General features: G+C 35.9%; 1 protein-coding gene across 1 annotated transcript in view; it reads left to right on the top strand.

Moving 5' to 3' along the window:
* Nucleotides 1-10,058, top strand: part of TMEM232 (transmembrane protein 232) — a gene marked incomplete at its 5' end in the record, with an annotated part of 164,059 nt that extends 154,001 nt beyond the window's left edge. The window contains 2 exons of the mRNA XM_036279698.1: nt 5,466-5,559; nt 9,822-10,058. Of these exons, the coding sequence (XP_036135591.1) occupies nt 5,466-5,559; nt 9,822-10,058 (331 nt within the window). The remainder of the gene's footprint in view (nt 1-5,465; nt 5,560-9,821) is intronic.
* Nucleotides 10,059-24,705: the final 14,647 nt, after the last annotated feature.

Below are 24,705 nucleotides of genomic sequence, written 5' to 3'. Positions count from 1 at the left end.
CTTCCTCCCACTCTATCTAAAAAAAAAAAGTCCTCAGGTGAGAATAAAAAACTAAAAAATAAATTAAAAAAAGAAAAGAAATTAAAATTCAAAAAGCCTTGACTTTGAGTTTTTTAGTTGCTTCTGGAAAGTCTAGTTAATGTGAAAGTGACACCTAAAACTTTTCGGCATCTACTGTGTATAGAAACCACCAGATCAATAGTCTGACTGGCAAGGAAAGGCAAGACTGAAACTGTAGCAGCTGCTGTCTGGGTCAGAGCCCCTGGGACAAGATCACTAGGAATAGTAGAAGCCATGGACCCTGCAGCTTCCCTTGACTGGCAGTTCTTCGTGCCAAGCAGAAACAAGATTGCTACCCAGGCTGTAGATATTGGAGGCATGAGAAAGGAGCAATTTTTAACTTTCACTGAGCAAACTATAACCACAGAAGTTTTATAATGCAGGAACTATAAAACAAAGGCAATTAAATAGGTACCATGTATCTTAATGTGAGATCAAGTAATGGTAATAGTAATAGTCCAGTTGAGAGCAAGCTATTACTTTACTAACCTACCCTTAAGAAGTACCCAAGAAGATTTATTTGTTGTTAGATTTTTAAACTTTGGATAACTTTCTTGTAAATAGCTATAGTTTAAATCTTGTCTCTTATAGGAATTTATAATCTTGAGGCTCTGAGTCTTAGGCAAGGCAGTTAAGGTAAAAGAAAACAAAAACAGTGTTCAAAGAAAAGACATGCATGATTTACTGCTTGAACGAATCACTTTTACAAAACAGAAAATCAACATTAATTGAAATTAAAAATCTGTCAGTTATGTGTCCAGAAAGTCATTTATTTTTAACCTCCTACTTTAAAGATGAATAAAAGGTTAAGTCTTACAAGTGGGGTTTTGAGTATGAAAGTTATGGTTAAATATGTCTCTGAGAATTTGAAAACTTTCAGTTTCCAGAAAGACCCATGGTTCCTAAGAATACTGGATTGAAATGGAATTAGGAAAAATGGTACTGAAGTATAACTGAATGGTAAACGTAACATCTAATTTTGTTTATGACTGATGTTGTTATCAAATTAAAATAGACTATTATATCAATAAGATATTTTATATAAGCCTCATAGTAACCAGAGCAAAAACCTAGAATATGCACACAAAAGATAAATTGAGTCAAAGCATACCAATATGGAAAGTCATCTGTTCACAAAGGAAGAAAGGAACAAAAGAATGACAAAACAGCCAGAAAACAACTAATCAGATGGCATTAGTATGCACTTACCCATCAATAATTACTTTAAATGTAAATAGACTAAATTCCCCAGTAAAAAGCTATAGAGTGGCTGAATGCATAAAAAACAAGACTCAAGAGACTTGCTGCCTAGAAGAAACTCACTTCAGTTCTAAGGACACACGGAGACTCAAAGTAAAGGGATGAAAAAAGATATTTCATGCAAGTGGAAACAGAGAACAAGAATAGTTATACTTATCTTGGACAAAATAGACTTCAACACAAAAACTATCAAGAGATGAAGGTCATTGTATAATGACAAAGGAGTCAAGTCATCAAGAGGAAATAACAATTGTAAATGTAAATGCACCAAACATTGGAGCACCAAACTATATTAAGCAAATAGTAACAAATCTAAAGGGAGAAACACGTAACATTACAATAATAGTAGAGGACATCAATACCCCACTTTCAATAATGGATAGATCATCTAGACAGAAAAATAAAAAGGAAGCATTGGACTTGAATTATCTTCAGAGCAAATTGACCTAATATAACACTCTACCCCAAAGCAGCAGAGCATACATTGTTCTTAAGTGCACATCGAACATTCTGCAGGATAGATCATATGTTAGGTCACAAAACAAGTCTAAGAAAATTTAAAAGCATTGAGATAATATCAAATATCTTTTCTAACCACAGTGTTATAAAATTAGAAATTGGTAAAAGGAGAAAAACTGGAGAATCACAAATATGTGGAAATTAAACAACATTCCCCTGAAAAACCAAGAATATAAAAAACTATCTTGGAATAAATGAAAATTGAAACAACATAACAAAACTTATGGGACACAGCAAAAGCAGTTTTAAGAGGAAAGTTTAGAGTGATAAATGCCTACATTATGAAAAAAAAAATCAACTCAAATAACCAAACATTATACCTCAAGGATCTATAAAGAATAAAACTAAATAAGCCTAAAATTAGCAGAAGGAAGGAAATTACAAAGATTAGAGCACAAATAAATGAAATAGACTAGAAAACAAGAAAAGATCAATAAAACTAAGAGTTGAGTTTTTGAAAAGATAAACACATTTGACAGACCTTTAGCTAGATGTTCCAAGATAAAGAGAAGACTAAATTAAAATTTTTTAAAAAAGGACAGTATAACAGATACCACAAAAATACAAAGGATCATAAGAGACCGCTATGAATATTATATGCCAAAAGACTGAATAAAGTAGAAGGATGAATAAATTCCTAGAACCATACAACCTACAAAGACTGAATCATGAAGAAACAGAATATCTGAACAAGCCAACAACAAGTAAATATATTGAATCAGTTATCAAAAATCACCCAATAAAGATAATGCCAGGATCAAATAACTTCACTGGTTAATTCTATCAGACATTTAAAGAATGAATGCCTGTACTTCTGAAACTGTTCAAAAAAGTAAAACAAGAGCAAACACTCCAAACTAATTTTATAATGCCAGCATTCTCCTGATACCAAACCCAGACAAATATACTACAAGAAAAGTATAGGCCAATTACCCTGGTGAACATAGATGAAAAATTCTCAACAAACTACTACAAAACAAATTCAACAGGATTATACAGCATGATTAAGTGGGATTTCTCCTTGAGATACAAAGTTGGATCAATATACATAAATCAATAAATGTGATACACCACATTAATAGAATAAAAATTAAATATTATGTGATCATCTCAATAGATACAGAAAAAGCGTTTGACAGAATTTAAATTTTTATTCTTTCATCATAAAAATTTTGACAGATTGGCTATCATAGAAATGTACCTCAACCTAATTCAAGTTATAAGTGACAAACCCACAGTTAACATACTCAATGGTAAAATGTTGGTAGGCTTTTTCTCTAATATTACAAACAAGACAAATTTGTCTGTTGTTGCCACTTGTATTCATTATAGTACAGGAAGTCCTAGCCAAAGCAATTAGAAAAGAAAAAGAAATAAACCGCATCCAGGTCAGAAGACCTTAAAGAAGAACTTGTATTGTCTCTGTTTTGCCATGGCTTCTCCCTCTGAATTCTTTTGATAATGATGGTGATAAGAATAATACAGCTAAAACTTATTCAATATTTGTTTCATCAAACATGCTTTATGTTTTATTTCTTTTAATATTTATAAAAATAAAACTAAGCTGTTACTATTTTTATATTAAAAATGAAAAACACGGAGGAACAGAGGGATTAAATAATACTAGGTAGCAGAACTAAAATTTGCTTCAAGAGCTGAGTACAGAGACCATATGCTTAACCATTTTACTATATTTTTTGGTTTATATCATTGACTATCTTTTTTATGCTTCAGGTTATCTTGTGTTATAGTTACTTAGAATCTTTTGTTTCTAGTACAAACTATACAAGTAAAATAACTGGAAATCACAGATGCACAAGCATACCCATCTAATCTTTGATTTTTAGAGGTTTTCTAATATAATGTTATGAATCTCTTTAATTTAAACTTTTATAATTCAAGAATAAATTTGAGGCAAGTTGCTTAAATACTGTTAATCATTAAATATTTTAATATTCTGTCTTATTCCTTTTTCACAGCATTTAGCACATTCTTTGAATATCAGAAGCATTCAAATTTTGTTAAATAAATATAGTTAATCTGTGTTGGGCCCAGATGTCCCAGAATTCCCCAGCATTCTAGAATCATATTTTCCTTTAATATCTTAATGGAATGGCTAGAGTCCCTATTCTACATGCAGTGGGAAGCTCATTGCTCTTCTGCCCCACAATATTTCTGAATCTTATGAGCTGAGAGAGGTCTCAGTATATTTTCTTTGGTCACCAGCTTCTTGAATTGAACTGCTATTACCTTTACTCTGTGACTTGACTCCTAAGATTTTTATTCTCTTGCTATACTGGACATTGCTCTACTGACATAAGTGTTTTGTAGTAGACTCTTCCTGATGACCTTTCATTATTTTATTCCATAGTTCACTAAACATACAAAAATCATTCATTGAATGTCTAATGTTACTATTTTGGGCACTGACAAGACAATAATATTACTTATCATGTAATTTATGTTCTAACCAGGAAACATAAAATTCACACAGGCACACAGATAAATGTAAAGTTACAACTGAGATAAATATGATTAAGAAAATGGTCATGGTGGATTGAGAGCTATGGTAGTGGGCTTGAACTGAGAATAGAAGGATAAGTACACTTTAACCAGCCCTGTAGCAGAGATAGAGGGGAAGGAGCGGGTTTTCATGGTGGATGCAGAGATTCCAATAAAGAGGCCTAAGTCCAGGTAAGAAATGATGGTTTAAATTAGGGAAATGATGATTCAGATGAAGATAAAGGAAAGATTTGAGAAGCATTTAGTACAGCATAAAGCATGAGGACCTGGTGATATGAAGGAAGCTCAGGGTATCAAAAATATAGAGTTCTATCTAAACAGCAACTTGAAAAATTTATCAGACTTTTTTGAATTTGGAAATTTTCCACCAACCAAAGAGTTTTTCCTTTAAACCTGCTTTCTCTCTTTCAAAACCATATCCTCTACCACTATTTTGTTGCTTTACCTATTTCTAGACTCACAATAATTACTTCATAATAACTTTAATAATTATTATGTGAACAGTTTAACATGAAATCTCCCATAGTTTAGTGCCCACTTCTCGCTGCCAACACTTTCACTGAGCTGTTGCTAAGCTGACTGCTCCAGTTCTAATCTTAGTAATACAAGGAGCCAGGAGTAATATTGAAGTCACATCACTTTTCTGTTTTTTGTTTATTTAGTTTATCTTAGATACAATTCTTAGGCTTAGACTTACACCACAATTTCCAAGGTCATGGGGTTATGTGTGGCAATGTACACTTTTATCTTCCCATTGAGCACAGTTGACTTCAACCTTCTTTACGCCCTTCATATCCTTATATCTCGTTTGCTACTGACCAGCTATAGTATTGACATCTCCTAGGAGAAGATTGCCCTCTTTTTATTTTCTTCTTATTAATCTGTATGTCATGCACTACTCTCCAAAATGTCAGTTTTAATAACTCCAAATGGCTTTCCAAAACTAAAATCTAATATATATAGTAGTCTATTCAGAGTAGTAGTTGATGTTTAATAATGTAGAATCAAAATGCTTAATAATGGATATGACTTCAAAGCTACATATTCCTGGGTGGAGGAATAGCTATACCTAATATTGGATCTGTTCTTATGCTCTTTTGAAGGGAACATCCTTCTGTTGCAGAACTCCTCATGTTTCCATATCCAGATTTCCTCACCAAGGCAGATGAAGAATTGGCAAGAATCATTAACCATCATGTAAGACTGACTTTCTTAAATCAACGTGAAGCTTTGTTTCTTTAATGGTATTTTGAATTAGAATATGTAGTTCTGAGACTTTAATATTAACATGTGGTATTTAAAAGTAGAGCAACGATTGAGCATTGCTAAACTTAATTTTGTCTTACTGTACTATCTATACATATCAGTTCCTTCATCAAGCTACAGAAAATTTAGCCCCTGTTATTTTAAAATATTAGTCTTACCCTGTTTCCTGAATTCATACTGTTTTTTTTTTTTAAACAAGAATCTGATATTAAACACTGAACACTGGTTTCTTCTCTAGTGTAGTTTTAATAATGGAACAAAAATCTTTTTACTCAATTTTCAGTGACTATTCTACCCTTGAAATATTAGGAAGACTTTAATCATTTTGTTCATGGCATAAATTCAACAAGCTGTGACAATACAAGCCTAGTCACTTAAGATACTTTAATCCACTGAGCTATACTTAGTTGATGATTTCTTGCCAAATCATTTTATGACTGCTTCTTTCTAGGAGTAGGGTTTACACCATTTGTTGAATAGTCTATCTTTACCACACTGTATGTTCTTGCCTCCTGTGTCAAATAGTAATTGACCATAAAGGCATGGTTTATTTCTCAGCTTTCTTTTCTGTTCCACTGATCTATATGTCTGTTTTTATGCCAGTACCATGCTGTTTTGATTACTATGGCCTTATAGTATAGTTTCCTAACAGGTAGCACGATTCCTTCAACTTTGTTCTTTTTTTCTTAAGATTTCTGTGGCTATTCAGTCTTTTGTGGTTCTATATAAAGTTTTGAAATATTTGTTCTAGTTCTGTGAAATATGTCATTGATATTTTGATAAGAATTGTATTGAATCTATAGATTGTTTTGGGTAGTATGGACATTTTAATGATGTTAATTCTTCCTATCCATGGACACAAGATATGCTTCCACTTATTTGTATCTTCTTCAATTTCATTCTTCAATGTCATAATTTTCTGAGTACAGGTCTTTTACATCCTTGGTTAAATTTATTCCTATGAATTTTTTTTTATGCAGTTGTAAATGGGATTGTTTTCTTAGTTTCCCTTTCTGATAGTTCATTATTGGTGTTTAAAAATGCAACTAATTTCTGGATATTTATTTTATATCTTATTACTTTATTGAATTCATTTATCAATTCTAGTAGTTTTTTTGTGTGAAATCTTTAGATTTCTCCCCCATGATTATTTTTGTACTCTATTTAATTAATGATCTTTTGAGAAATAATAAGGGATTATTTCATTTACTGATCCCACTGAATTTTAATTTATCATATAGCTAATATTTAAACTACTGTAGCATTAGTTACTAGTATTAAGATTTGGAAACAGAATGATACCCTGGAAACACAAAATGAGAGCTGTAGTATTGTACTTTTATTCTATAATGAAGGTTTTGCTAAACCAATATATCACATGTACAGGGTATGATAAAAAATTCCTAATTGTTCATAAATTACAGCATCTATATATAACCAGTCACTCAACTGAATTATCTAGAATATATTACAAGACATAGCAAATTGTCAATATGTATGTACACATATATAATGTGTATTTTTAATAACAGAAAAAAATATTTTGACTCAGTTTTCAGGGTCTGTTCTTTACCCTTGAAAGATTAGAAAGACTTTAATCAGTTTGTGATTAAGGTCATTTGCCTAGGGCTAGTTGAAGAGACAGAGAAAATTATTCTGAATGATAGAGAGAAGACTAGAAAGAGAAGGCTAGGAAGTGGATCCTAAAAACTATCATTTTTTTCCTCTTTCAAAGGTATAAGCGTTATGTAAGTAACCACCATCATGAATCTGTTTCGAGTGTAGCTATAGAAGGGTAAAAGAATCCTTTTTGAAAATAAGTTGGATAATTGATAGGATCCAAATTGTTTGATATGTGGCTAGCCTAATCAAATAGTAGTACAAACTACAGAGTCTGGATTTGGGAAGGTTTAATGGAAACTTCTTGGAATAGCACATTTAACAAAGTATTTATGCATATGCCATTTCCTTTCAGATAACTATAGCAGTAATGCTTTGTGTGTAATATTTTACACTTTACAAAATGCCCTTACATTATTTACTTTAATCCTCACAACAACCCCATGAAATATTTACCAACAAGAACGGTAGTGCACATTTCAGTTATTTGCCCAAGGTTTTAAAGCTAGGAAATGACTGGGTGTGCACACAGATCCAAATCTTTGGACTCCAGATCTACTTTTCTTTTCAATTTTCCTTCATTGCTCAATTTCCTGGCTTATAATAAACCCTAACCTGAATGGAAATGGGGATGGGTAGGTGGAATCTGTAGGATTGATGAGAAACAAAAATACAGCTACAGGTTTAATTGTCCTGCCAAGTCCGTGAATTTTACTGAGTGGCCGTAGTAAGCATGGAATAGGGCAGACACCTAATTGTTCAGCAGACATAAGATACTACTGGTATTCTATAGCATGACGACTGAATCCCTGAGTGAACTGTTTGAAAAAAAGCAGTAAATGGTGCTTCTATTCTCATCAGTTTGAAGCAAACCTGCCTCCTCCTAGCTGCCACATCAATGATAATATTGGCAGGTAAAAGAACAGACAAGACAATGGTTTATCCAAAGAGAATTTGTCAAGGTCAACAGAGACAAAGATGTGAAAGAAAAGTGTACTTTTTTCTGGGCTAACGAAATGAAAGATTATAATGTTATGCTGAAGTCCAGACTTGGCAAGTCTAACAAGGAGGCAAAAGAGGAAGACCAGCCTCCTAGACATTAGTGATATTCTACATTCTTGTTTTTATACATGCTGTTTGGGAAACCCAAGCATTCTATTTTACTGAGAGTTCTTTAAAATTAATCCTCTGTCAATTTTTCACAATGTAAAGATCAAGGTCATGAGGTACATTGACATCTCTCCTATAAACAGCTTAATTATCTTTGCTTATAGATACTGTCTCATTTCACCAACTACTACTTTTGTGCTATAACATAAAAATGGTAGTTTTGTGAAACAATATTACTATTTAGTTTATTATATGAGAAAAAAATTATGACACAGAAATATTACAGAATGTGTAGACTAAACCAAACCATGGATTTCAGCCTGTGCTTGAATGTTCAGGATATTTTGCCTCAATTTTCTGGGTATTTCATACAAAAGTGGTTTCTGAGAAATGAAATTATATGAGTAATAATGGTGTGTAGAAACAGCCTCAAGATAAGTTCATGTAATCTTTGGATTTCTTATGTCTTTACATTTTAATTTTAATTCAAAAGTTAGATATGATTTTATTATGCTTTAAAAAATATTTACTCTGAGTATATTGACATTTTAAAAAATTCCATTACCTTTGGAAGGCTGAGTGATGTGTTATGGATTCTGTGGTGTGGTCCTACTTATTCATATCAGTTATAATTCACAGCACTAGTATATAGTAATTTTTAAGTTAATTGGTAGGTAATTAAGCCCAGTCTGGTTGCTTGTATATATGCATGAACAGGAAATGACAAAACAAGCAATGCAATTAGTATTTACAGAAATTTTCAACATTTCATGTTAGGGGGTCTTTCTACCTTGTACTGTTCACCCAGTCTAAAGAGTGTTTTCCTCCTCTTTTCACCCTTTCTTTCATGAAAGATATTAGAGGGGAGTGGAAATGTCCTTCTGATGATGCTTGGTTGCAAGGCCACTGTTACTTCCAACATCTTATTTCTAGGAACCTTGACCTTGATATGCTGTTATGAATTAACATCCTCAATTGCAATGAATCTCTTAGTTATTTTTAATAGTCTGCTGTAAAATCAGCATTTATCATCTGATTAATTTCATTTTCTTAACTTAGTATCACAATTTCTGCCTTTCACTTGAATTTGGTTTTTCTTTTTGTTTTGCTTTGGCTTAATTTTTTATTTTATGATTCCATACTCTCGTAAAGTACCAATACTGATGAAGAAAGGATATTCATTTAGTATATAGAAACATAACCCTATGATCTCTTCTTTTGAATGATCTATTATGGTTAAAAATGTTAAGACGGAATTTTGTTTGTTTGTTCTGTGGGAATGGTACACTTTCGGATAGATAGATAGCTTATATATTTTTTCAGTGTGGTAGAGTATAAGTTCCTGAAGAATGTCGGCGAGAAAAACTAAGAGGATAATTGAACATAAGAATTTGCATTTTGAGAAGTTAAAATTATTTTTTCATGCAAAATTATATGTAAATGACACCTTTTCTCTGAAACAGTGGCAGAAAGAGCAAAAGAACCGACAGAAAAAAGATGCAATATTTGAGGCCGAAGAACGTGCAGACAAAGAGTTAGAGGAAAAAAAGCACTTCAAGGAGATTATGAAGAAAAGAGAAGAGAAACTACACAAGCATACCAAACCTTATGAACTTCCTCCTAGGCCTGAAGACATTTCCGTAGAAAAGAAAACGACCTCCCCAAAATTGAGTCCCATATGCCAGAAATTCATTGCATAAAATAGATCATGATAGCTACATGTTAGGGAAAAGTTCTAATTAACTGGAAGCTATCTCTTGGAAAGGGGTGTTATCCTGGTACAGGCTCTGTAATAGTGATTGATATCTTAGTCCTCAATTAATAGTTGGCTTTTAGTCATATTTGAGGGAAGTGATTTCACCAATTAAGCATTTTCAAGAATACAGCTAGACTTTTCCTAATTGACTCTTGTGATCATACAGCATACTTCATCAATGATTCTTAGAGTATTGATATTCATTGGACAGTTAGATAAAAATGAATCACAAATTTTTAGTGAGATCCAAAATTTTTAATGAGCTACATACAAGAATTAATTCGTAAAAACAGAATGTACATGAAGTGTTACTCCTATAGTAATTATTATTCAAATAAAAAAAGTACGGGACCTGCTTGAAATTGTATTTCATAGTCAATCTGTGCCAAATCAAACCATACGTCAGAAGGTGGAATTTGATAAATTACTGTTTATAAACAAAGCTGGATGGGCCAGTCATCTTGGAATGCGTCGATCGTTAACATATACCAGAGAAGACTCTTGAGACAGTGGTTTTACTTAGTCAGATGAGTTTACGAGAATGGATTTGGCACTTATTGGTTTTCTAATCAGGAGTCATTTTTAAAATGCCTGTTCACTTTCCTGATTTTCTCAACCTACAGGTAAAGGTAGTGGGGTGGTTTCCTGTGATACCTTACACTCTTTTTCTGAAAAATATAGATAATAACCACACTTTAATTTTGCATAGGTGACTTGGTGATACTCAAGAGACAGGTACTTTATCAGAGATGCAAACTCAAATGACTACCAGGTCAGGAGGGTAACATAAATTAATGACAAGGGCTACGGAAAACCTACTACCCTAAGAAAGTTCCCACCACTCAGCTGTACTCTGCATTATGTCCAGTATTGTAGGATCATCCAGTCTTTTAAGAACACCTCAAATGTTATTTTTCAAATAGAAATTGCAAAATTTCAAAATGTGGGCAAACAACTAAAAAAAAAACTCCCACTTTTTATTTAAATTTGACACATGGACCACAAGTTTTGACCTGTGTTATGTGAATCTAAAGTATCATTTGTTATTTAAGATAATAATAATAATATATAGTAGGAATGTGAGGTGGGGGGATCCTCCTATTTTGATTCCTCGTCTCCCCAATATGCAAGTTCTCAGAAATAGTGTCTCCCAATGTACCTGTCCAAATACCTTCATCAATACTTTCTTTCTTCACATGTGAAAAAACATCTCTCCTCCCACATTCTACTTATGCCCGCAGCCTCTTCTCTCTGAATCCCATCCCTTTCAAAATTTTTCTCCGTCAACTATTCACTCACTTCTAACCATGCAGGTTTCAATTTTCACCACCCTTCCATCCACACTACTCTCTCCTAAAGGCCCCGAGATTGGCCTTACCAAACCCTGGCTGCCCTTTTAAGACATAATCTTTCTGTTTGGTTGTAGAAAAATGGAAACACTGGGCTGTAATTTGTGGGGAAAGGTCTCCGGACGTCAAAGAACTTCAACAATCCTGCTGTTTCAGAACCATCTTTCAGAAACCTGGTACCTCCAGTTTTTTTAATTTCTCTGATGTTCTGAGGCAGGAACTAGTCTGCTTTATGGCCTTCCCAAAGCAGTCTTAGGTTATTTATTTCCCTGTTCTGTGTAATCTCCTCCCACATGTTCACCTGCTTTCTAACTTCTGCATTTTTCATAGTATTTTCAGTGGGCTATTATTACCCCTTTTTAGATTTATGTCTCTTTTTTTTAATAATCTTTTTTTTTTTTTCACAGTAGTGGAGATTTGGAAGGAAGACTACAAAATGCATATAGCATATAAACATGTGTATATATAAAGAATCCTCATATTGAAAATATATATAAAGGTATAAGGATTCTGATTATCTATAAATAGATAATAACTTTATTCTTAAATTATTCTCTAAAATTATTCTTTAATTTATTTTTACTTCTTTTTTCTATTTTTATTAATTTATATTTGTTACAAATGTTTCCCCTTTTTCTCCCATAGACACCCTCCTCCCCATCCCGCTGCCCACCCCGCCCCAGCACTGTTGTCTATGTCCATTGGTTAAGCAAACATGCGTATAAGTTCTTTGGTTTATCTCATTTATCCCCCCAACCCCCCTTCTCTGAGTTCTGTGAGTCTGAACTATACTCCTTTCTGTGTCTCTGGGTCTATTTTATTCGTCAGCTTATTTTGTTTATTGTATTCCACAAATAAGTGAGATCATGTGGTATTTGTCTTTCTCTGATAGGCTTATTTCAGTTAGCATAATACTCTCCAGGTCCCTCCATGTCATCTCAAAGGATAAGAAATCTTTCTTTCTTATAGCTGCATAGTATTCCATTACGTACATGTACCACAGCTTTTTTATCCATTCATCTGCTGATGGGCACTTGGGCTGTTTCCAGATCTTAGCAATTGTAAATAGTGCTGCTATGAACATAAGGGTACACATATTCTTTCTGATTGGTGTTTTAGGTTTTTTAAAAATTTGACACATCTTTTGTATTTTCGTCCTATGTCCTGGAATATTAGCAAAGACTGGACTTATAGAACTGTGTCTACATTCTACTTATGCCTCCTGCTAGCTAGGAAACCTTGGGCAAGTTACTGAACCCATCTGAGCCTCAGTTTACTCATTTATACAATGGGTACAATGTGTATAAGTAGTGGTATTTTCAGAGGCTAATCAGAAAATCGGAAACATGTCAGTCATTTTAACAAAGAAGTGCATGTTATGAATTGTTTTAAAAGGTGTTAGAGAACTGAGCAAGTGAAGATGAAATACATAAGGTAGAAATCCTAATTGCCATGATCTCTAGGAACAGGAGATCGGAGAGAAAAGGGTTTGAGTATTAGCATCAAGAAGTGTGGAGGGGGTACCAGCCCTCTGAGTGGGAAGCACTGGCCAGCTGGTACCTCCGACCAAGCACCATAAGGCTGTTTGGAGATCCCAGAAAAAGAAAAGAAAATAAACTGGGACAAACTGGCTATTGCAGAAACCATGCTGCCAGGGAGAGCGAGAAAACCAGAAGAATAAAGTTTCTTCTCCCCAGCCTGGAACTCTTTCTCCAATGCAGAGACAAGGAGGCTGGCTTTGCCGCTAGAGGACACTGGTTAAATAACTGCAGAGAAAACGTGAAGCTCAGTGCCTAGAACATATTAGGCTAAGCAATAAAAGTTAATTTCTTATTTTTTCTCCTGCATTTTAGGCCCTCTTTTCTGAAAGTTTTCCTGAGGCAGAAAAAAAAATAAAAAAAGGCTTGGAAGAAAACATCATGACCTTTTAAGTTCATGTAAATGGCTTAAAAAGAAACGTTTACTATAATTTGTCTTTATAACAGAGGTTAACATAATTAACATTTAATTCTTCCAATATTACTTAACACAAACTCAAATGGAACTCTTTGTAATGTTCTCTTAATATTAATTTTGCCTCAAAATGTACAAAGGTTTCTGTGAGGCTCAGGCTGAGTTGGGCAGCAGATAGATTCGTTGCAGTACTCTCGTTCAGCTTGTGTTTCCTCTGCCTCAGTTATTTATTTTCCCGGCTTCCCATGTGAAGTGGATTAGAGGGGGAAGGAGAAAGATACTCCATGTGTGTTTACCCTCTGCAGCTCTTATTCATCTGTAAATGCCTCTCCTACTAGGAAGTGTTACGTTGTCTCAGGTCTAACTGCCTCTCTATCTAAACCCTGTTTCTATGCTACTTTAGACTGTTTACTTTTATTTTAAAGGACAAACCTAGTTCTTCCTACATCCATGTGTTACCAATTCTCTATAGACTTCTCTTAGCATCCACCAAAGCAACTTCTTTTCTGCACAAACTACATCATAGACCTTTACCTTATTTGGAAGAAAATATTCATAGAGATTTTAGCTAGTTTCACTAGGGTATTGGAAATTAAAAGATATATATTAAGGATAAAAAGGAGAAAAGATAAATGATAAATTATGAGTAACAGAAACATAACAGCAATCATTTCTTCTAGTGCAATTTAAAAGAGAGAAATCAAAAGTTTCACAAAGGTTTGTGAGGCATGACAAAGAGAAGTTCAAGGAAAAAATAGGCAAAACAAATATCTTCACTGTGGATGTCAGTGAGTGGTGTTTGGGGGGAAGGGTCCTGCAGAGTCTGAGACAATAAGTTCACAGCAACAAGTAACTCTATAGCAATATTTAGCAATTATAATTGAAGCAATTAATTCTTCTACTCACCAATAAAAACCCCCTCTGTCTACTAGTTGATTTGGAGTGACCTTTCTCACTTTAAATTTTTTCATATCAATAAATCCAAAGACAGTTACAATGTATAAGTAGTTAATACAGTTCCTTCCTCCCATTCCACTATGTCTGTGCCTCAGAGTCCACAGCAGGGTTTTCCAACAGGGGCAATTTTGACATTTTGAGCCGGATGATTAGTTAATGTGCAGGGGCCTCTCTGTATTTTCAGCTGTTTGGCAGCCTCTTCGGTCTCTACCCACAAGAGGCAGCAGGTCCTCTACACCCCTCCCCAACCAAAAGTCCCCTGGAGCGCAATCTCTCCTGGTTGAGAAGGATTCTATAGTTTCACTGAACTTGACCTCCAAATTTCATAGTTAACCTCTTGGTGATGGATTGGTAAACTGCTCACACATTAGGGTGTCACTTTTGGTTAGCTAGTGATTCTCAGTTAAAATCACCACAGGTCTCATGAAGCCTCTACATTCCTCCTCACATCTCCACGTGCTGAAGTGGGAACGTGAACAGGAGCAGGCTGTTTGTCTTATCCATGATGATATTTATCTCTCCCCCAGCCCTGTGGGCTAAAGACAAAGAGGGAGTCATGACTCCTGCTGTGCCAGTGCCCACAAGGAAAAGACAGGTCTAGAAGGACATTCAGCCCACACCACCGCACAGCCTTATGCTTGCCACTTAAAAGTATTTGTAAGGCTCCTTGTACTAATTCCAGCTATTTTCTCTGATCTGTGGATGTGTTTGGAAACTTGGAGCAAAACTCACTTTAAATTATCATCTTCTATAACATAAATTTATGTGTTTATATAGTTGGGCAAATTCTGTTGATGATGTGGTTACTTTTGAACTACATGCATTTTTCACAGTGACATAGATTTCAAGGATAATTTGGCTTTCATGTTATTCAAGCTTACTTCCCTCTAATCCTTCTAGCTAAGGGACCTATTTACATAATACCTAGCACCTTGTTATTTTTTATTCCTGCTTCATTGGAAAGCCAAAAGGAAAAAGAAATGCATTTCCAAAGCATTTTTTTAGTTGAAAGATGCTTATGATATTCAACTTTCTAGTGAAATTTTCCAAGATGACTCTATTTTGGAAAAGGTAGATTCTGTTTTACGAATTAATAAACAAGGTAGAGGTTAAGCATTTCAGAATCACCAGTACAACTGTTTTATACATAGACTATTGGAAACCAAGTGATGCTTGAATATCTGTATTTACTCTCAAGTTTCTTTTTAAGGACATTCATAACTTTATTTCATTGGAATAAATGTTTGAATAGATGCTATATTCTCAGGCCAATTAACCACAGGTAGCTTCCTTATAGGCCCAATTCAACTGAAAGCCAGGGCAATAGAAATATAATACTGAGAGACTGACTTTGAACTAAGATAAAAACCGTCACTCATTCCCCATACCTGATTTAGGAAGAGGGTGAAAAGAAGCCCAAAACTCAGTTATTCTTTAATGGACCAAATAATAAATGTTTGAAGTCCTTTGAAAGCCAATCGCAAACCTTGGAACCAACACAGAGCGCTAACTTGTGAAAATAGGGAGATGATAAGAGACATGAAATAGCTCATAATATGCTAGTTTTTGAAGAGACCTTAGGATTAAACATCTAATGTTCTCATTTCACAGGTGAGAAAACTGAGTACTTAGAGTTCACCTAGCTCACATGAGATATTCATTAGCTCATGCAATACAATAAAACTATGAAGTAGGTAAAAGTATTTCCCTTGAATCTGGAGGAAATAGAGGCTTTTAAAAGTTAAATAATGTGCTAAGATGTCCTTTAAGTAAAGGCTGAAGGTCTGTGGGCTCTTAGACACTGCACTACACTCCCTCAGAGATTTGGCGAAATAGTAGGAATCCATAATATTACCAGGGCCCCAGCTTGGAGTTCTGCCTTTGAAACATGATACCATTCTGAGGCTAGCTCTGTGTAAGTATGTAATACCATTTGTGAATATACACTTACAATATGAAAGTAAAAATGCAACTATATAAAATTGCTTTGATAGTGCAGTTTTATTTTTTATTTATTTATTTATTTTTGCTACAGGCTATTTTTAATTTAATTTTTGTTACAGATGTTTCCCCTTTTTTACCCCATTGACACCTTCCTCCCCATCCCCCCACCCCAGTTTTAGATGAGCTCTCAAAGGACTTGAAAAGTTAAAATTCTTAACTTTCTGACCATTCATGAAATGTATGTGAAATCATGGTTTCTTTTGGTAATCATTGAGGAGCAAATAATAAGAATCTACTCTGTATTGATCCCCATTCTACGTACAGTTATGAATATGGTGGTTTGGAAAGAATATGTTGCGTACGGGAAGCAGAAGTGTATGTGGCCAACGGGAACAAGTTTCGGCTGTGTCCTTTCTGTGTCTTTTGCAGTTGTTCAATGAAAAAAGAAAAGACTTGTTTTGTTTTTTGGACTCTTCCTTGACTGTTTCATTGGTGTGTTGCATTTTGTCAACCAGAGAGTTTTGATCCTTGAAAAAAATCCATTTTTAAAGAGGATTTTGGTAATCGTTGGAGCTAGAAATAAGCTCCAAATAATTCAAAGTCAGACCTGAGAGCTCATCTAAAACTGGATTGTAGCTCAGCCTTCCGAGCTCTCATTCGTATGTTTGTACCACTTCTATATCAAGTAATGCAGGGCATCCTCAGCACCACCCGGCCTACAAGAACACTGATGGCTTTATTTAAAACACACCTATGGAAAGTAAAATGGAATATTAATGTCTAGGGTGTAGAGGCAGACTTATCTGTCCCTTCAGGGATGGCAAAACAGCATTTGGGAAGTGAAGTAGGTGTTAAAATGCAGATTTACAAAGACTGTCTTGTGTTTCCTTACCTGTCCCTATGATGACTCTAGATCTGGCATTTCCTGTTCACTCGCTTCTTTAAAAACACTCTAGATAAATGAATAGCATGGCCATGGTTTTAAGGAAGAAGAACAGTTAGGCAGGCAAGTAGACTTGGGGATGATGATGATGATAAAAGCCACATGTATTGAATCCTTATGCCATACTATGGGTTAAATGCTGTATCGATACTTCTCATGTAATAATTTTTCACAACTCTGGGCATATGGATTAGTCTCATCTTCTTATAGATAAGAAACTAAGGCTTAAAGAGGTCAATTCACTTGTTTAAAGTTTCACAGCTAGTGTATGGGCCTTTTTAAACCTGACTTACCTGACTTGCAGGCCTGAGTTCTTAGGCAATGTGTTACAGTGAGTCTGCAGTGATGTTAGCAGGTTTCATTGAGATTGAAAATGGGAACGGACACAAAGATGAGGAAGAGAATGAAAATAAACTTCTTAAGAGCAAAGATGTAATTTTGCTCATTTATGCGCAGCTCCGACCTTACAGCAGTGTGCAGTCCATCGCAAGCTCTCACCATGCATCCTAGAGTGAGTGAATGAATGGGTAAATGAATGATATTAAAAGGGCTTAAGATCTTTCTATGAAAATAAAAAGCTCATTTTTAGAGAAACTTGTTCATTTCTCAGCAAAGTGAATGTGCCTTCGTATCATGCACTGTTGTGCTGTGGATGTACATTTCTATTATAAATTCAATGTCTTGCCTATCATACCTAACACATGCAAAATAAAATGTAGTTTAGCCCCATTGTAACTGACATTAAAGCCAGCCTTTATAACACTGGAGTCGGGATAGGGGTGGGAAAAATGCTGGGAGAACAAAGAATCATCCTGTAATTTACAACATAAAGCAAGAATGGATCTAAAAAAGACAATGCCCTTCACAGATTACCTGATTTCAGGTACATTAACAGAGTCTGTTATATTTTTTTCTTACATAAAAATTATTTTTGAGAGCATACGAAAGCCTTTAGAAAATGAGTTTATTTACAAGTATTATAAATACTGGCATGTTTTTGATATTACGCAAACATATTGAATCCTATTCATCTCTAGCTCTAACTTTTCATTTGGCTTCCCGACCAAAAGCCCCCCAATCGAAAGCAATGACTAGAGGGCATACGCAATAGAATTCCTTCCACAGCACATATCTTCCAACATGATCACTAGGTCACGCGGCTGGGCCCTTGAGGAGAGGGAAGCAGGTCCCGAGGAAGAGAAGGCCCAGTCTATTCCAGGCAGACACAGTGGAGAGCAAGGGAGTTAGAAGGAATGGATTCAAGGGTGCTTGATACCCTCACTCCTCACTTCAAAGGATAGGGTTGTTTATAAACATCCAGATAGATAAGAAGCTGAGTACAACAGGTCAGTAGCATCAACTCCTGCACTACTGGGGAACAGGCACGTCGGTAAGCTGAAGGGAGAGGTGGTGTATCCAGTCATTTCCAATGACGCAGGCAATCCTAGGGGTAAGATGAAAGCCCGGTCTCTGGTGTTAGCATATGAAGCCCATCACCAGGCAGGACTTCATCTGCTTCAAGGCAAATTAGCGCAGAATGTACACGCCTTTATCCATTCTACTGCAGAGGTCAGGGAGGATCCAGAGGACACTGGGAAGGTTTAAGGAGCAATCTCACCTCTACTGCCTTCTACAGGCCATACCTCTCTCCATCAGATATTCAAATGCCATCTTAGAAAAGAAAGTGGGGTGGGGGGGGGTAGGCATCTAAAATACAAAGCAGTTATCCCAAAGAAACAAGTTAACATTTAAATGGTCCTTAATTTCCTAGATTTGGATAATTTCTAAACTGTGTGAGGCTGAGCCTCATCTTTGCTCTGCCCCAAGATAACCAGCAGAGGGAGCCTCATGAGGAAGATCCAAATGATTTTATAAAACTTCAGAAACTAGATTTTCCCTATATTACAATGCTATATGAAACTGAATTTGTCTCCTTGCAACATATATGTGAAACTGACATTCCAACATATAGATATAGATGAATAGTCTAAACTACTCTCCTCCAATCTGGTATATGCATTTATTTATTCATTTCGCTAATTTTTATCGACTGCCTGCTCAGTTGCAGACGCTCTTTCAGCACTGGGGAGATATCAATGAATCAATGAACATGACATAAAATACAGCATCTATCCATCAAAAATAATAACGTGTGTCTGTGTGCATCAGTCACAAATAAAATATGATATAATTTCAGATAGGAATACACGAAGGATAAAATAAAACAGTGCTGAGGGAAGGTCTGTTTTAAAGAGTCATCAGGGATGACATAGGGATTTCTGCAAAATTTGAATGAGGAGAAAGTGAGCCATCTGACTTTCTGGGGGAAGAGCAACCTAGGCAGCATTGACAGCAAGTGAAAAATGCCTGGAATAGGCATGATTTTGATGAGTATTTCTGCTTCTCCCTCCTGGGCACATAGTAGCATTGTGCTTTCTGGCCCAGTTGTATTGTGGTGGGTCATATGGCAAATTCTGGCCAACAATTGTGAAAGGAAATGCTGTATTCTCCTTCTGAGTGGATGCATTTACTTGTTAGCTTGAAAACCTATAGTGTTTCTTCTTTTCCCCCTTTCAGAAAAATAATTGACAGTGTTCAAGATATGGAGTCCTCTCTCACACTGGGCTCTCTTAATAGAAATGATGGATATAAAAAGACAAAGCCTTTAAGTTTTAAGATTTGAGATTTTGGAGTTAATATATAACTACAGAATAACCCAGCCTATGCTGATGTGATAGGAGTGAGTTTAGTATATTCAAAGGAAATGGGACTGGAGAAAAGTAGACTGCAGAGAGATGGAAGGAGACAACAGTAAAGAGGTATATTTGGGCCAGATCAGGGAGAACTATGAGAGCCATGGTTGTAGGTTTATATTTTTAACTGAGAGCTGTGGGAAATTATTATGGAGGATGATGAAACACAAACACACACACACACACACAAATTTGAGCCTAATTTGTAATGCTTTCAAACTCATGTTAAAACATGTAATATTCGCCCTGGCCGGTTTGGTTCAGCGGTTAGAGCGTCGGCCTGCGGTCCGGAGAGACCCGGGTTCGGTTCCCGCTAAGGGCACGTACTTTGGTTGCAGTTTGTCCCTGGCCCTGGTTGGTCGTGTGGGTGGCAGCCACTCGATGTGTCCCTTCACGTCGATGTTTCTCTCTCTCTCTCTCTCCCTTCCTCTCTCTCCCTCCCACTCTATCTGTACAAAAAATGGAAAAATATCCTCAGGTGAGGATAAAAAAAAAAAAAAACATGTAATATTTTTTTTTCTTTTGAAGCTCATATTTAACTCACCAACAATTTAACACACTTTGATAAGAACATAACAATTTATAAAACAGTGATTTAGGAGCTGAACAATTTTTAACTTAAATCTAATACCTTGAATAACTTACAGTAGAAAGCAAGGATGGACCTAAGCATCTTTCCATGGGAACAGAAATTTATGAAACAAACTCGATAAAGGAAAACCAAGCAGCAAAATCTTCTTAAAATTTATTCAGCTGTATTAAGATTTTGTTGGAGAAAGGTGAGTTATAAATAAAAATACATATGCTACAGAAGGATGCTCTTCTTGTTTTTGTTCCTCTATTCAAAAAAGAGACGGAATTTGGCTTCTTTGTTTTTACTATTATACCGATACAGCAGGCCTCATTTTTTTCTTCTCAATAGGAAAGGCATATAGTCGACATATCAATGGCCATGATTGCTTCAAGCCAAGCAGAGGTGTGGAAATAGAAACGGGCACAACGGAGCTCTCAGTGTGTGCGTGTAGGGGTTTCGATGGTTCCCATTCACTTGGTAGCTGCCATATCAATGGCAAAGAAAATAGGTTTGATTGGACTTGGCAGTGACTTTCTTTTAACGATATTTTCAAGAGATAAGATTGTTCAGGGTTGAATTCCTAATTATTCCCTGCTTTTAGAAGCAGAATAAAACAATGTCTCCAGCATCAAATGCAATTAGTTCTTCCGTTGACTTGCGTTTTTAAAGTTGAAATGATATTCCTCTGTGGGAAGAACTGACAAATACCATTCTTCCTCACGTATGCACCAGTAACCTTGAAAACTGAGGGCGTGTGTTTGACAACTCATCGCTGTGTCTCTGAGATCAAAGTTCTGAAGGGCTGCAAGATCAAAGCGCCAAGGAGATGGGACACAAGACGTAAACGGAATAAATGATATTTTGAAAAGACTCAACCAGTATCAATTGTGGGTTTTATTCTCCCCATCACCTATTGTGTTCCTTTATCATCATTTAAATCATATGGTACTCAAAGGAAAGGTGGAACACGCATGTTTGCAGCCGCAGCGTTCACAATTGTCCAAAGGTAGAAGCAACTCAAGTGTTCCTGGACAGGTGAGTGGGTAAACTGAGGTTTATAAATACAATGGAATATATTCAGCATTGAAAAGGAAAGGAATTCTGTCAAATGCTACCACTTGGATGAACCTTGAGGACATTATGCTAACTGAACTAAGCCAGTCCTGAGAACAAATACTGTATGATTCCACGTCATTGAGGTATCTAGAGTAATTGGATTCGCAGAAAAAGAAACTAGAATGGTAGCTTCCAGGGACTAGGGAGAGGAGGAAATGGGGAATTATTGTTTAATGTGCATATAAATTTTGATTTGTGAGATAAAAGAGTTCTGGAGATTGGTTGAACAACAATGTGAATATACTCAACACTACTGCATTAAACACTTAAAAATGATGAAAATGACACATTAGGTTATGTGTATTCAACTGCAATTTACAAAAATATATTTTTAAAAGGGGAGGGGTGGTAACTATCACTTCAAGAAAAATAAAGAAAGGGGATGTCGCTTATTGATAGAAAAATAAAGTAGACATCAAACCATTGAAGCCCTGAAAAGGTGAAAAGTAGAAAAGAGAAATATTGACCCAAAGACAGTTCAGTCCATATGTCTCCGTGTCCTCTCTGGGGTTCTTTCCTGACATACACATCTGGGGGTGGAGGGTATGAAAATTCTGACCTGGCAGCATCAGGGGACTGCCCTGGGGTAGACTGGAAGGACACAGGCCTGTAGGAAAACTCCACATCCTTTTCATCCAACATTTGCAAGAGAGGTAGCTGGGTGGATGAACCTGAGACAGTACTTCTCATGCCCCTACCCCGTGGGGCAGAACAGGGTGGAAAAGTTCTGTATACTAGGCAGGTCACAGAAAGGGTGCTAATATAATGTCCCAGTAAGAAGACCACCTACAGATATCTCTGAGAGAAGCAGAACAGCTCCATGATAAAGTCAAAACGTAAACTCTGAGGCCAGCCTGCCTCGGTGTTGATTTCTGGTTCATCTTCCTTCCAGCTATGCAAACTTGAACAAGTTAATTAACCTCTCTATGCCTTCATTTCACTTAAGATACAGTATAATAGTACCTATCTCACTTTGATGTGAGGATTAAATGAATTTTTACTCATAAAAGTCCTTAAATAACACATATATTCCTCAAAAAATATTAATTGTTATTTATTATTTATTATTATTGCTATTATTATAAAAAGGGAAAGGGAAGACAGTGATGAGATATATATTTGTAACATTGCCTAAAGAAAAGAAATCACTTGCTTTAAACAGAAGGCCAAAAGCTTCTATCTTTGTCACATAATTAAATATGAGTTAGGGAAAAACACTGGAGAATTTGTTGGAAAAAAAAAAACATTGAGAGCTATTTTTTTTTTTTTTTGGTACACTGAATGTGGTGTGAGTACATTTTTAAAGATTATTTTATTTTTGAGAGTATTGTCTCCCATTTTCCCCTCTTTGTCCCCCTCCACCCACCTCTCCCCCCATCCCAGGTCTTCACCTGTCTTTTGTCTGTGTCTTTGGGCTATTCATATATGCATATAAGTTCTTTGATTAATCTCTTCCCACTTTCCATCCCACCTTCGCTCTGAGATTTGTCAGTCTGTTTCCTGCTTCCATGTCTGTGCTTCTATTTCATTTGTCAGTATATTTTGTTCATTAGATTCCACATATATATATAAGATCATATGATACTTATCATTTTCTGATAGGCTTATTTCGCTTAGCATAATACTCTCCAGGTCCCTCCACACTGTCTCAAAGGGTAAGAACTCCTTTGTTTACAGCTGCATAGTGTTCCATTGTGTATAGGTACCACAGTTTTTTATCCACTCATCTACTGGTGGGCACTTGGGCTGTTTCCAGATCTTAGCTATTATAAAGAGTGCTGCTATGAACACAGGAGTGCCTATATTCTTTCTGATTGGTGTTTCAGAATTCTTAGGATATATTCCTAGAAGTGGGATCACTGAGTCAAATGGCAGTTTTATTTTTTAATTTTTTTGAGAAAACTCCATACTGTTTTCCATAGTGACAGCATTCCCACCAACAGTGTACTAGAGTCCCCTTTTCTCCATATCCTCACCGATACTCGTCGTTTGTTGATTTGTTGATGGTCGCCATTCTGGCAGGTATGAGTTGATCCCTTATTGTGGCTTTAATTTGCATTTCTCTGATGATTAGATGGGATCCTCTGGTATTCCTAACCTGTGTAGGACCAGGGAGGATACAATTAGAGGCCCATATACCATATGCATAAATATTTAAATAATACAACTTAAGCTAATAAACTGTGAAATATACCTTCTATTATTTTGCTTTGAAATTTATCCTTCACAGTGAACTGGAAGGTTAACTTTAAAATTATCATGGTGTTCCATGATGACACCAGGTGGGGCAGCCACCCCCTTCTCTTCTCACCATCTATCTCTGACCTACACTGCAAGATGCCTGATACATGTGCAGTTTTGTCAGTTTAACCCACATGTCAATGCTCCATCTATGACCCTGTAAACAGACACCCCTTGTCCACCCCTCAGGCCAAGAGTTGCAGACATCAGCAACAGGAGCCAGCCTCCTGGTACCTAAAACATGGTATAGTTGGGGAAGAGCATTCACTCGAGCATTCCTTTAGCTCAATTAAGTCCTTGCCCTGTGGAGAGGACCTTGGCCAGAGGACGAGAGCAGGATTTGCTCACGTGCACAGCCTACAGAAAGAGCTCTTCATGCCTGCGTCTGTGGGTGGCAATGTGCACCCAGAACTGATTCCACATTCCTTAATTACAATTGGGGAGCAAAATCATTCAAAGTTAAAGACCACCCAACCCTACAAGAGAAAGAATATATAGCAGGGGCTAAAAGATATCCAACAGCTAGAGGAATGAGAGTGACATAGAAGATTATCCCTAAGCCCTTTCTTGAAATCAGGCATTTTGAAAAGAAGGATCATCTTCCAGAAAGAGAAGCCCAGATTCAGCAACAGCAACTCAGGCAACAGCAACTCGGGCTGTAAATACAGTGATCAGGGATGTATCACTTGCCATTGATTCTAAGAAGTGCATATTGACATGGATGTCCAACACCCAACCCACAACTCATATCACTGTTGTGA

The sequence above is a fragment of the Molossus molossus genome, unplaced genomic scaffold (assembly GCF_014108415.1).
Source record: "Molossus molossus isolate mMolMol1 unplaced genomic scaffold, mMolMol1.p scaffold_m16_p_3, whole genome shotgun sequence".
Taxonomy (NCBI): domain Eukaryota; kingdom Metazoa; phylum Chordata; class Mammalia; order Chiroptera; family Molossidae; genus Molossus; species Molossus molossus.
Note: the sequence above shows the minus strand (reverse complement) of the source record. Positions and strands in the feature narration are given on the sequence as shown.